This window comes from Pagrus major, chromosome 19, assembly GCF_040436345.1.
Source record: "Pagrus major chromosome 19, Pma_NU_1.0".
In the NCBI taxonomy this organism is placed as follows: Eukaryota; Metazoa; Chordata; class Actinopteri; order Spariformes; family Sparidae; genus Pagrus; species Pagrus major.
The window spans coordinates 1,842,269-1,857,790 of NC_133233.1; the positions used below are offsets into that span (position 1 = coordinate 1,842,269).

Consider the following 15,522-nt stretch of genomic DNA (forward strand, 5'->3'; position numbering starts at 1 on the left):
TGCACAGCACCATCTTCTTTGTTGAGTTTGGTCGCAGTCCTGAATCTTTTAAAATGCTGTTTCCAATCTGGCCACTCACTGGGTTTGTCAAAGGAGAAGTTTGTCGGGGGATTAAACTTTGCCATGGCCTCTCTTGCTCCTCTCTTTCACTTCTGACACCATGTAAATGATTGTGAAGGAGGCTTCTCCAGTTTAGCTGAAACTTTATTGAACACTCGGTCAACACACAGGTATATACAGAACTGCCCTCCTGGCGTGCACCCGTCACATTACCATATAACACCTAGAAATGCGCAAGCACATTTCTACTAAATTATACTGCTGTATATGACAATATACATGCTCTTTGCAAGTGTATATAAACTTATGACCATTCCTGTATGTCATCCTCCAAACGGGGTTATAAAAGCAGTGTGGCTCCTTTAGAAGGAGCCACACTGCTTTCAGAAGTTGTTCTTGGGTATTGTGTAGCGGGAGGTTTATTCATGGTGATTCACTGCTCTGGGCCCTATGTCTTATAGGGCAATGTGTAGTATGTGAGTTGTTCAAGGAAGAGAAGGAGAGATAGCCAAGGTAGCTGCCCCCAGAGCAGTCTGATCAGCAACCGAAGCAGAGAGGAAAGCTTAGCAGACAAGTTGTCTAGTGGCACTAAATGTACAGTACAGGTTACATTTTCACCATGAATAAACCTCCCACTACACAATACCCAAGAACACCTTCTGTTTGAGTGACAGCTATCACTATCCCTGCTAATATTCATGCTGCTTGTCCATGCTATCGCTTATCCATGTTAGTGATGTTGATCCTACAAGAACTGCAGTCTGACTGTGATGGTAATAAATACTTAATTATTATTATTAACCATGCTCCCATTCTGTTTGAGAAAGAATGTTGATTGTTGGACAGTAACAAACCTTGACTGGAGGGGGCTTTAATAATAAAAAAAAACATCAAATTGATGTGTCAATTTGGTGGAGTGACCCTTTAATGTGTCTGTGTGTGTGTGTGTGTGTGTGTGTGTGTGTGTGTGTGTGTGTGTGTGTGTGTGTGCATGAGAGAAAGTGATTGGTGGATGGGGAGTATGGCTGAAATCAGGCGGAGACAGAAATAAAGTGCAGACAGATTACGCTCTGTGATAGAGGCCACTTCATTAGTGATAATGACTGAGCTCAGCACCCTAACAACTGACAACACACTATTTGTTTACCTCAGTCAAAATTATGTTGGGTCCTTTCCTATCTCAGCTGGTTCCCATAGAGACAGCAGTCAGTAAACACACATACACACTGTAAAAGTACACGGCCCATGTTCTACTAATATGGCTGAAGACGTATGATTCTGAATAATATTTTCTAAGAATTGGCTCCTAAACTAAATGGAATAAAATAGTTATCATTTAAAACAATCAAATCCTGATATAAGACCCTCACGTCCAATTCTAATGACCATAGATTAGAGCCACCAGAATTCAGTCAAGTGTATAATTCAAGACCAAAAACTGTATCTGATTAACTCATATCTCCACCATCACTTACCTCGACAGTAGACTGATTATGTTAAATACTTCAATCTACAATACCAATCTGACCGAAGCACATAATTACAGATGCATCACAGGTTTTCCCCTTCTTTGACAGATTCCTCACATCATTATGTAATTTTACAAGCTCCAAATACAGCATTGGGGGCAATTTTTGCACAGTTCTAAATCCAGCAATAGACTGATCAGGTACTGCAGGCATATAATGGCAATCCACCGGAACAATAACATAGTATATGGAGGTGTTTGGACTTGACAACAGTTAGCGACTTAATAAGCCAACAGCAAAATCATTTTTATATTTCTCATCACTACACTACATTGCCCCACTATATCTAACATTCTCATGTAAATGTCAAGTAAATCAATCATTTATAAAGACTTAACCAAGACATCACTCCATCCACTTGTAATAAGTATTCATGCTCTTTATCTCCATAGTTTCAACATATCACTGCTCAGAGACCCTGATTTTGACAAATATTTAAGGAGAGAGTGGGCAATCTTCATGGTTATAGATAATTCACAAACAGCTCACCAACAGTAAGGCAGGGGGAAATTATATCATATCTTACAAGTAGAAAATCTAGACAGTTAATAAAGACAATCTAGAACTAGAAATCAAAGTGTTAGCAAATACATGGGCTACTGTTTACTGTGGCTTTCAAACAGGCCTGTGCCTGGATGAATTGACCGAGGGGGCTGTTAAAAAATTCCGAGGGTTCAATTTTTTTTGTCATAATATACAATGTATTCATTTACCCATGCAATGCAATGGGTGAAACTAGTAAGGGATACTGTTAAAATAATACATTTATCAATCAGAGCACACAAACAAACAAGCTTCATATTTTTGGAAACTATGAACATTGTAAAAAGGTTGATGCGACAATAGATGGGCCGCAGTTATGGGGGAGGGACACTCTGCTTTGCGCTGTGCTGTGATTGGTTGTTATTTCACAGTGAAACAACAGCTGAGCATAAACATTTAGTTGTTTTTGGAATTTCTCTGTCAATGTATAAAGATCAATATTTTTCACTGAAGATGTCTAACGTTTTGCGCTGTTGATTCACCGAAGCGCCTTTCACTCCTAATCAGTCAACCCACCCACCCCTCGCTGTACATGCACACGCTCACACAGACACATATGATCCCAGGAACCCACAAGTTACGCCACCTCCCTATCCTATCAGTAAGGCGTGTCAATGTTTACAAGTTGTACAAGGCAGAACTATGGTCATGACAAGGAAAAAACACCAAAGACCTCCAAGAACAGCTATCAACAGAAAGGTTAAGTTGATGTTTTAGCTTGCATTCTGTTTATCTCAAGTCTGGACCCGGAAGAAGCTTGACAACATCCCAAACACGCGCACCATTTGATTCAAAGAAATTCATGAAAATAAGGTATTAACGTGTATCAATCAGTGCTGTATTCTGAATCGGAATAAAGTCTCACAAACAAGAGAGCTCACAACTTTCTGAATGACTAAATGGCCGAAAAGATGGCCTGCTCACCTGGAGAGATGGAACAAACGCTAAATAAGGCATTCAAAAAGATCACTGACCTTCTCGAGGGCATTGAACAGATGTCGAACGAGCTGCAGAGGAAGGATTCCCTGCTAATCACCCTCAGGTCCAGTTTCCCGGCGTTGACCAACTGGCTGGAGACCTTATGGGCCGGTGAGTTAGCACCATAGAACACCACCTCTGCACTCGGGACCGAAGTGGTCGTCCGCGGGCGGAAGAGGGCTCCGAGTGGGATTCATGGCGGTGCTCCTTCTCCCCCGAGCCTACAGCTTTCTAACAAGCACGCGGCTCTGTCTGTGAGCGAGAAGCTGGCGGCCCGGGACCTGCACCAGGAGACACCACCTGTTCCTGCGGCCACAGACACCATGCCCCTGTTGATGGACACCACAGCCTTCCCTCCACTCACGGCTAGCTGCCCTCCAGCAGGTGGGCGTCCAACATGGGGCCGTCCGCCTCCGCCGTCCCGCTCCTCATCCCAGCGCAAGCGGCTCATCAGGGACGCGGTGCGCTGTCACTCCTCCCGTTCCCCCCACCAGGCGAGGGATCACACCCGGGGCCCTGGTGTGGGTGGCGGAGTGGCTGAGCTGGCTTGCTCCCCTGAAGACCGAGCGGACGCTTCCACAACCCTGGTCATAGGGGACTCAATTGTGAGGCACGTCCGCATGAGGGGGGCGTTCACCATGTTTCCCGGAGCCACCGTTACGGACATAACGGGGAAAATACCTGACATCCTGAGCTCGCATCCGCAGGCAAAAAGGATTATCATCCACGCAGGTGCAAATGACATCGCCAGGCAACAGTCTGAACTTTTGAAGTGAGACTTCTCCCACCTTTTTGACACCTTCTCACAGTCCCAGGTGGCTGTTTTTATCTCCGGCCCCACCCCCACCTGCGGCAGAGGGATAGGCAGCTTCAACAGGCTGCTCAGCCTCAACACCTGGCTCTCCTCTGCATGCAACTCACACCATGTCGGCTTCGTCAATAACTTTGACGTGTTCTGGGAGAGGGGACATCTCTTTGGGCCAGACGGGCTTCACCTGAACAGAGCAGGTGCCCGCATGCTGTCAGCCAACCTGGCACTCCCCAAACCCGCACCAGCTGCTTTGTCCGCCACCGATTGATGTCCCCCAGGTCCTTGCTCCTATCCATTCAGTTCCACCTCTAACCACCATACACACAACACCGGACTTGGACCTCATATTCACATCAACACTTCACCCATTCCCGTAATCATTACACTCCATCAGCACATCAGACACTGCCATACCCACTCTGTGAACTTTCATAACCTTAGACCGCTCACAGAACAATCCACCTCTCCAGTCAACAAGCCACCTGTCACTATCAACATAGCACTTTTTAATGTTCGCTCTCTTTTAAATAAAACTTTTTTAATGAATGATGTTATTTTAGATAATAAGTTAGACTGTCTTCTTTTAACTGAGACATGGCTTGGCACTGACGCACCTGCTGTTCTCACCGAGGCTTCCCCACCAAATTTTAGTTTTTTATTTTCTACTAGAGAGGGTAGAAGAGGAGGCAGGACAGCATCCATCATAAATAACTCACTGACCTCAAATGGAGTGTTTTTTAACAGTTACATGTCATTTGAGCACCATGCCTTTACTTTTAGCAGCCCTCCAATTCTCTGCATTAATGTATATAGACCACCCCATCACTCTAGTTCTTTTATCAGTGAATTTTCTGAACTTTTATCAATTATTCACACCTCTTAAAGCAGGATTTTAATAACTGGTGATTTTAATCTACATGTTGATGATACCTCGGATCCGATATCCAGAGAGTTTTTAAATCTTTTAAATTGTCTTGATTTTAAACAGCACGTCACGCAGCCAACTCATAACAAAGGACACACCCTGGACCTGGTCATAACCCATGGCCTGTCCATCGGTGTGTCCTCTGTTGTCGACCTGGCTGTGTCTGACCACTACAGTGTATTTGTTAACATCACCAGTTTTAACCAAGAGGAGGCCCCGGTGAGAACTGTAAGGAGGCGCTATCTAACTTCTGAAGTGGCTGCAAATTTTAGGGAGATTTTACAGAGCACTCCTGCTGAAATTTTACCTGCACCTTGTGATTTTATCGTTGATAATTCTAACAGTAGACTGAAGTCAACTCTGGACTCAGTAGCTCCACTTTTACTAAAACAATAAAAAAGAAAATCTATAGCTCCGTGGAGAAAAAACGATGAAATCAATGAACTGAAAAGAAAATGCAGGAGTGCTGAGAGAAGATGGAGAAAAAGTAAATTGACATTACGTGATATTACGTCAACAACTCAAAACCTACAATAATGCAGTCAAAAAGGCACGAATTTCCCATTTCTCACAACTCATCACCAACCATAAAAACAACCCCCGGTTCCTCTTCTCCACTTTCGATATTTTAACAGGCACTAATTCTAATAAAGTTTTTAAGACACCAACAGATGATCTTTGCAAGAACTTTGCAGACCACTTCAGAACCAAAATCAAGGACATCAGATCCTGCCTTTTATCCCATCGAATTTTATCTGTTAACACACCTGAACTGTTGTCCTTGCCTGAGGAAACACTGGAGAGTTTTGCCCTGGTTGATGCAAGGACACTTGGTCGAGTTTTCTCCAAAGTAAACCCAACAACCTGCCTTTTAGATCCAATTCCCACATCACTCTTAAAATCGTTTTGTGGATTCTTTGAGGAACAGTTTTTAAACATCATGAATTGCTCTCTTCAGACGGGTGTCTTTCCCACCGCCTTCAAAACGGCAGTGGTGAAGCCCCTTCTTAAGAAGAGCAATTTAGACCCAACGTTTTTAATAACTACCAACCCGTATCCAACTTACCGTTTTTAAGTAAAATTTTAGAAAAACTGGTTTTTGACAAGTTAATGACTTTTTAAACAGAAATAACATTTTAGAGAAACATCAGTCTGGTTTTAGGAGAAACCACAGTACCGAGACAGCACTTTTAAAGATTTTAAACGACATCAGGTGGAATTTAGATAACAAAAAGCTCACAGCGTTGGTTCTACTGGATCTAAGCGCCGCTTTTGATACAGTAGACCATCACATTTTATTAAATAGACTCAGACATCTGGTCGGCCGCTCTGGTAATGTTCTAAACCAGTTTTGTTCTTATCTCACAGACCGATGCTTTTATGTAAGTATGGATACATGTTCCTCAGGAACCCATGAAAGTGGATGTGGGGTTCCCCAAGGGTCAATTTTAGGTCCACTTCTTTTTAATCTTTACATGCTTCCTCTTGGGGACGTCATCAGGAGACACGGCATCAGCTTCCATAGCTATGCTGATGATACGCAACTGTACATTGCCGTGTCTCCTGATGACACAGGGCAAATTGATGCCCTTTTTAACTGCATTGTAGACATCAAGTCATGGATGGCAGTGAATTTCCTACAGGTCAACCAGGACAAAACTGAGGTTTTAGTTATAGGTCCTGAAGGCCAGAGAGAAAAACTTATACCAAAACTACAAGATCTTAAACCAACACAATTAGTAAAAAAATCTGGGCGTGATTTTTGATTCTGAGCTGAATTTTATTCCACATATCAAAAATATGACGAAAATAGGTTTTTATCATCTTAAGAACATAGCCAGAGTCTGCCCGTTTCTCTCCCAGGCCAGTACGGAGGTGCTAATGCATGCTTTTATTTCCTGTCGCTTAGATTACTGTAATGCCCTGCTCTCTGGTCTTCCCAAAAAGAGTACTTTAAATCTCCAATTATTAAAAAACTCAGCCGCACGCATGCTGACGAGGACCAGAGGGCGGGAGCACATTACACCGGTTTTAGAGTCGCTGCATTGGCTCCCCGTCCACTTCAGGATCGATTTTAAGGTTCTTTTACTGGTCTTTAAATGTCTTAACGGCCTTGCGCCCTCCTACTTATCTGACCTGCTTTTACCATATCAACCCTCGCGGACCCTGAGGTCCTCCGGCACCGGCCTTTTATCCATACCAAAACCCAGAACTCAAACCCACGGTGAGGCAGCATTTAGCCACTATGGCCCCTATGGAAGGTTAAAGACACACCTTTTCAATCAGGCTTTCAACTAATATTTTAAATTCTTCTTACGTTCTTATGTGGTTCTATCTTAATTTATGTTGTTGCTTCTATCTTGTTTTTTAAGACGATATTAATCTTAAATAATTTTATTTGTTTTATCTATCATTGGTACTATTTTATTTATTACCTTTTTTTTTATCCTTTTAACTGTTCACTCTATTTACTTATCTTTTGTCAGGGTTTTTATCCTATCTTATGTTTTTAGTTTTTAGGTTTAACTCCAGTGTTTCCTCAGGGGGGTCCTCCACACTGGGAGCTGTGTCTGGGCTGCTGCTGGGGGTGCTGTCCTTGGGTCCCTTCGGCCCGGCCGGCTGTTGTCTGTCAGGGTCGGGGGCCTGGGCGCTGGTGCCCCCTGTGGCACAGCCTGCGTCTCCTCCCAGTGTGGACAGCCCCAAAGGTGGCGCTTCCTCAATCCTCAGTGCCATGCCATGTCTCCCTATTGCCATGTCTCCCTATTGTCAGTAGTGAGAGTGTGAAGGTGTGTGTGTGTGTGTGTGTGTGTGTGTGTGTGTGTGTGTGTAGTGTGGAGGGTGGGAGGGAGGGGCTTTCCTTGTAATTGTTTTTTCTTTCATGTGTAAAGCACTTTGTGTTGCATGTCCTTGCATGAAAAGTGCTCTATAAATAAAAGTTTTGATTTGATTTGATTTGTCTGTCTGTCTTGTTAATCTAAATAATGTCAGCTGGTAATTGTATTCCTTGGTCTGTTGCCTTAATTACCAGCCTCTTTCAGCACTGTTCTGTGACTTTGTGCCTGAAAAACGTGAGACTGAAATGCAACTCATGTTATTTATTACGTTTTATAAATGCTTACAGGTAACGGTGTTAATGAACTGCAGCTCGAAAAACATAACCAAACTCGTGTTTTTGCAGCAGGAACCTCAACCAGTCAGTTCAGACAATAGCAAGATGGTTCCCCTCACATATTTTTTAAAACAAGACAATGATAGTCTCTCAGCCAGGGTTTAGTTACAACAAAGTTTAGTTTAGTTTACAACAGCTGTATTGTATAGATAACTGTGGTAACTGGACTAATTACCACATACACATACAGTACACTATGAGTTAAAATAAAAACTTGATTTGACACACTAATGGCCATGTTAATTTATATGGTTAATAATAAGTTTGTTAAAAGTGCATTATGCTGTATTTCTTTCCGAATCATTTAAAGTTCACCACTGTTGTGGAGGAGCCTTAACACCACTGCAGAGGAGCTTTGGCATATTTACAATACTTGCATGGCATGTCAGATACCCCAGGATCCGGATGTACTGGGCTGTGAGGACGAGGATCCTAGTTATAGCCACTTCAATGACTGTTGACAGATTCTTCAAGCTTACGCAGTCCATCAAAGTCACAAATGATCTTGGAATAAAAAAATTGCCCTCTGGAAGGTGAGACCATTCTTAGACAGAGCAATTTTTTTGCTTGCCAGTCCCAATGGTCTGGTGCTGAATTTTGAAGTTTACCTGGCCCAGCAGCTAGCAATCAGAGACAGTGCAGTGGGTCGGATTGCACAGTCTCTTCGAAAAGGAAGACACCTTTACTTTCACAGGTATTTCGCCTCTGTCAAAGTGCTGGACATGGTGAAAGTAAATGGACTCCTGGGAACAGGGACCATTGTGAAAAAAAGAATCCCTGCACTCTGCAAGTTAAAGATGTCAGATGACACCAAGCTACAAGAACAAGGAAGAGGTATGTCTGAGATGATTTCAGACAACTATTAGAGGTTGTTTTGACGAGGTGGCAGGATAACAAGGCAGTTCTGATAGCGTCCAGTGTCCATGGAATAGAGCCTCAGAAAGTGGTCATTGATTTGTCACTGTGCCTAGACTGGCTGATATGACTGAGTACAACAAAAACCTGTGTGTGTGTGCACATTATTGACCAAACTGTCACAAACAGCTATATAGAGTACAGGTCAGACCACCAGATCTCAGGAAGACTTCAGAAGGAGAGGGTCTGGTATTTTGAGTTCAAGGAGCAGCTGGCAGAAGAATGGATTTCTCAGGCAAAGGATGGTCAATGTCAACAGATTGACAAGGTGGCCAGTGATGATGATGTGATGAGCATTGATGACAAGTACAATAAAGAGGAGGCTAGTTGAATCACAGCCCCATGACAATGTCAAAAAATACAGGGCACTCTATTTGCCAATGATGGTGGTGGAAGGTCATGCATCACGATGCAGGAGAGAGGGATGCAAAGGGAAAATATTTGTTAAGTGATTAAACATGTTTGTGTGTGGTTAAAAGACAAAAAACTGCTTATTGTCATACCATACATGATCTGTTGTTAGTGCTGTGTGTGATGTGACAAGCTTTTTTTTAAACATATCATTATGAAGTAAATGCTGATTGCACAATATAATGGCTACACACCAATGACACCATCTATGATACCAACAAACTTCCATATCACTATGCTATTTTGTCTACAATCTGTCTGCTTTCAAGTTTCCATTATAGAGTAAATACATTTTTGACTCATTTTGTCATGTTTTGTTTGTAGTCGGCAAAAACGGTCAAGTGTAAATTATATTATAATTTTACATAAAACATACAAAATTGGGAGTAATCTAAATAGGTAGAATTAACCCTTTGGCTCACAATGTGCACTGGAATGTAGAGATTCATTTTCAGTCAGAAAAAATGTCAAACTAATTCATTCATCATTATATCTGGATAAAAGTATATCTTACTAAATTTTTTTGTTGATTTTTTTTTTTCTTTTACCTGTCTGGCTTTCTGTGTATAAGAGAATTAAACAATTATTGATAAGGCCATTTCAACAATATTGCCTTTTGTTTTGAAGCACTCAAAAGTTGTGTTGCACATGCCATACTTTTACTGACAGATCAATTCACCTACAAATCTTGCTTAAAAAGTAGTTCAACGGAGGGTGGTACTTTGTATACCAATAAATGTGTCAGCTGCCAATGTATTCAACTTGTAGTAAAATGTGTTAATGGTATTTTCACTTGCCAGATATTAGCCACCACAAAGCTGAGGTCCACAGGTTTGTGTACTAATGTGATGACCATCATTTGTACATACATTAATACCTGCAAAACTGTTGGATCCCAGATCAACTGGAGATCATAGCGTTGTTGCCATGCAGTTATGAAATGATAAAGGTTATCTCTTACAAAACTTTAGAGGTCCACAGTGACAAAGTTCATAGCTGACATAATGAAATGATACTCAAAAGCCACACCACAACTACGTCCCATATACAGTAACTCTACAAAGGTCTTATTTAATCTTAAAAAATGTATTAAGTTTAGTCTCTGAACTGGATGGATGACACTTGAACAACAGGAAGCCAGAGGGCCTCTTGGCTAATGGATGTGTGAGACACTGCACCTGCTGTTGTGTTTTTGTGGTTTGACTTGAGTTGAACTACCGTAACAGCACCAACTGACAAGAGACACTGTGACCTGTTCACCCAAGATTTATAGGGCCACGGTTTAACTGACACTCTGCTGATATTTGATATGTTTTATCCTGTGTTTTACGAATTAACAACAACAGACAGACACAAACAGACACACACCACACATACACACAAAGTGAAAACCTGGTAAAGAAGTGGGTGGCAGGTAAGCAAATAACCATGGTCTCGCACTGCTGCATTATTTACATTGGGAACAGGGAACGCTGTGCTAATTCAAGTCAGATAAAATAAATTATCCAGCAATCCATTAGAAGAGACTTATTAGACTTATTAGACTGAACATGGACTTAGATATTCACAAAAGAAGTCTAAGTACCAAAAGAAAGAAAGAGGGCCATTTCATTACAAAAAGAGGCAAAAGTTAGCAAAAGTTTAGTCTTCCACTTTACGACGTTTCATCATTACAGTCTTGACTGGAAACGCCACACAGACTGAGAGTTGTGTAAGTATAAGTCAGAGACAAAAGTGAAGTTCGGCAAGCACTCCTATAAGCTTTTTGACTTTGAAATTAAGCTTACCTTTGTAATTTGAACTTCTTTTCGTCCTTTTTTCATGAGTGTATGATGTATATTCCAACCAAAATATCTGTCCTCTTTGAGGTTGTCTGATAAGGAGATCCTGGACTCCCTGTGTTAAGTTGATAGTTTAACTTTAAAAGATGTCTTAAATTTAAGGAAAGAAATTGTTAAAGCTAAATTGAGTGATGTCGTATTTGTTATTGTCATCACTGACTCCATTTGTATGTTTATTTGGGGATACATATATATTTTTGAGATGTCTTTCGAAGAATTCTATTAATTTTGCTTTTTGTTTCTTTAAATTCACAGCAGTGTTTGCATATGCACTCTTCCAAACTGATGTATTTTGATTGTGACCTGTATGTTTTTTAATCAGTAATTTCTTCAATCTAAATGGAATGGGTGGGCCCTCCACACCACACGTAGCTAACAATCTGTTAAGCAACACAATGGCTGTATTCGAAACCGCATACTATACTGCTAGTACGTACTGATTTGGCCAAAATGTAGTATGTAGTATGCAGTATGCAAACAAAAGCAAAATCTGCAGTATGTGAAAAGTTCCCGGATGTCGTACTGATTCGGAAAATATTTCCAGTATGCATCCGACCAGTCTACTCTGCCTACTGTTTCCCACAATGCAATGCGCTGGAGCCTGGATTAAAAAACGTAATGGCGGAGCAAAGGAGCGTCCCCGAGGAATACAAATATAACCGCACCACACTTACAACATTTAAAATAGGTACAATAGAAATACAGGCTGTTGTACATATGAAATGAAAAAATTAAAACATTTTTTTAAATTAATATTTGGTGATTTCGGTACATACAGAGCTCCCGAGACAGCGCTATACTGTATACTGTCCACTACAAACATGAAGCTTCCCTCTAGCGGTTAATCTTAAAAGAGCAGCGGTTAAGATAACTGGCTTGCTGTCTCCCCTGGGACGATGACGCATGTTGGCCGGCGGAACACCTCTGGAGACGGGGCTGCTGCCTCTGAGACGACCCGCTCCTTCCGGAGGGTTAGTCCCTCAGGTGAAGCTTCACTTCTCCGAAAACATCGAGGCAAATTACTAAACAGCCGTCATTTGGGTAAACTAACCGCACATTTTGGATCTAAACGGTTACTTTCTCGCATGAAAAAATATTAAAACTTAATAAAGTGACATAATAACAGCGCTACAACGGGAAATAAAACAGCTTTGCGCCTGTTTTACAACTACCGCTGCCGGTCGCCACGAAATGAATTCTTGGAAACTTGCATACTGCATACTGCATACTGCGGTGTGAACGGCGTTGGTCTGCTGAAGTAGCATACTGAATCCCACATTCAGTATGCAGTATACAGTATATACTAACACAGTATGTAGTAGGCAGTAAGGTAGTATGCGGTTTTGAAAACAGCCAATCTCTCTCTCTCTCTCTCTCTCTCTTTTACTCACACACACACACACACACACACACACACATAACAAACAGTCTCTTACCGATGGTGAAGCTAAATCCATCAATGCTAAAAGTGGCACTCCGACACTTTTTAAATCCCTGTTTTTTAGATGTTGGTTCTGTCATTGTGGCTCTTGATGTGCACTCCTCTGCGGTCTTGTCAGCTTGTGGATAAGTGTGGAGACAAGAGCACTGTTTCCCAGGAGAGGATTGAAGCCAGAGGCTCTTCCCCCCTGAGTAGCTGTAACCCTGGTAGTGCTTTCAATCCTGCTGGAGACTGGTGGAGCTTGCAGCAGTCGTGTTCAGGAGAAATGCTGGCGTTCTTCCCCCTCCTCCGTTATGTTCTTCATCCCTCAAGGCCACTGTGATTCTGCAGGAGCACTCACAATAGCAGCTCCCTTCCTTTGTCTCTCTTCTGCTTCTGTCTTACCTCCATCATTCACATCTGACTACATATGTATATATATATATGTATATATACATATATATATATATATATATATATATATATATATATATATACATATATATATATATATATACATATATGTATATACACACACACACACACAAAAACACACACACACATATACATACATACATACATACATTACATAACATACATACATACACAAACTTTCAACAGCGATATCTAAATGGGTGGCTACAGCTTGCAGGCCTATTAACATTGTTTAGTTAACCTTTACAGGTGTAAAGTTGGACATTACATTTTGTAAGTAGTACTAACAAATGTTACATTCAGGTCAGTATGACCATCTGTTGTTGCTTGTTGGGCTTGAGTTTGTCATATTATGCTTTCAGCAAATTTTTTGAGCAAGCAGTTCCTTTGAGGATATTCTGGAGAATATTCTGGACAGTATTTGTCATTGTTTTCGATTGTTGCAATATTAATAAACATACATTTACATAAAGCAAGCATATTTGTTCACTCCCATGTTGATAAGAGTATTAAAAACTTGGGAAATATCCCTTTATGGTTTTAGAACAGATAAAAAAAATGTGCGATTAATCGCGAGTTAACTATGAACAATCATGCGATTAATCGTGATTAAATATTCTAATATTATATAATCGATTGACAGCCCTAATATACATATATATGTATGTACATATATATATATATATATATATATAATGTCATAATTCTGACTTTAAACTCAGAAATCTGAGAAAAAAAGTCATAATTCTGAGAAAAAAGTCAGATTTCGGAGAAAAAAAGTCAGAATTCTGTTTTATTTTTTTTTTTTGTATTTTTTTTTTTTTTTTGAGAAAAAAAAATCTCCAGGGCTCCGGAGACGGGCTAGGAGATTTTTTTTTTAACCAACATTTTTTTTTAAAAAAAAGGCAGAATTCGGAGATTAAAGTCAGAATTATGAGTTTAAAGTCAGAATTCTGACTTTAATCTCAGAATTATGACTCTAATCTCAGAATTCAGACTTTAAAGTCAGAATTCTGAAAAAAAAGTTTTTTTGAGGAAAAAAAAAAAAAACTCCAGAGCTCCAGAGACGGTCTAGGAGATTTTTTTTAACCAAAATTTCTTTTTAAAAAGTCAGAACTCACTTTTTTTTTTTCCACAGCAGCCCTAATCCTCTTCCGTATTACGCATACGTACCAATTTACTTCACTCGGCTACTAACCACAATGGCTTACATGCAAATTGCTAATAGCCGCAGAGGGAAAGCCCTCATACTGAATAATTTCCGTTACTTGAAAAACAAAAACAAAAGTTTATTGGCGTTGTGCTCGCAGAGAGTGTAACGTCTATATGCAGACAAGGCACTTCAACGCAGAAGAGGACGATCCATTGGGAAATATCCCTTTATGGTTTTAGAACAGATAAAAAAAATGTGCGATTAATCGCGAGTTAACTATGAACAATCATGCGATTAATCGTGATTAAATATTCTAATATTATATAATCGATTGACAGCCCTAATATACATGTATAGTTCTTTTCATACTGCTCAAGGTCGCTTTATATGAAATAGACACAAACATCTAATTGTATTAAATCAGGTGGTGGCTCAGGCAGCTGAAGTACAGCACGTGCCCCCCTTTAATGCAGTGAAGATTCGGCTGGAGAGACGGCAGGCCAGCCTCATGCCCCCCATCCCCAACACTGTCCAGGAGGTGGCCGTGGAGGGTGAGTGGCCTGAGAGCTGGGGTGGAGACAATTTCTTGTCAAGGCAAAATGGGGTGCATGGGTTCCTGGTGTTTGGAACAGACACCAATTTCGCCAAACTCAGCCAGTGCCAACAGGTTAGAACCTCTCCCTCCTAAGACTTCAGTCAAATGAAATGAATACTAATTATTTATTGAAATATTGTATATCTATAAAAATATATATTATATATCCGTACAGGTATAATATTTTTAATAATATGATTAAGGCTTAATTTATATATGAATTAAATTAACTTTGAATTTTGTTTTAGATCTATATGGACGGCACATATAAAACCTGCCCCAGGCCCTTCTACCAATTCGCCACAATTCACGGGCGCTATTTGGGGAGGGTTTTGCCCTTTGTGATGGTGCTGATGAGCCGCAAAACTGAGGCCATGTACCACCTGAGGCACAGTAAGAGGAAGGTGCAGCATGTCACAGGACAGCGCGGTAAGTGTGTGTGTGTGGCGAGCATGGAAATGTACTTTTACTCAAGTATGGTTTTCAAATAACCTATTTGTACAACACTGATTTTTGTGTCTATCTTCACAAGATGGAGCCCCAACAGAGTCATCACTGACTTTAAAATGGGGTTGATGAATGCTTTTCAAGCAGAGCTCCCCACAACCCGCAGGTCAGGCTGGTATTTCCACTTCTGCCAAAGCCTGTGGCGGAAGTTGCAGGAGCTTGGCCTAGCAGGTCAGTGATCATGTATTATCAAAACACAACAGTCATTTTGTGTGATTTCTTCACAGAAT

At 40.9% G+C, this 15,522-nt stretch overlaps 1 protein-coding gene across 1 annotated transcript in view; it reads right to left on the reverse strand.

Annotated features, from left to right (window-relative positions):
* Positions 1–14,700, reverse strand: part of pde1ca (phosphodiesterase 1C, calmodulin-dependent a) — a 184,310-nt gene extending 169,610 nt beyond the window's left edge. Inside the window, exons 1-2 of the mRNA XM_073488855.1 lie at positions 14,640–14,700; positions 12,619–12,741 (exon numbers count right to left, since the gene is read on the reverse strand). Coding sequence (XP_073344956.1) covers positions 12,619–12,741; positions 14,640–14,700 — 184 coding nt within the window. The remainder of the gene's footprint in view (positions 1–12,618; positions 12,742–14,639) is intronic.
* Between the last annotated feature and the right edge of the window lie 822 nt (positions 14,701–15,522).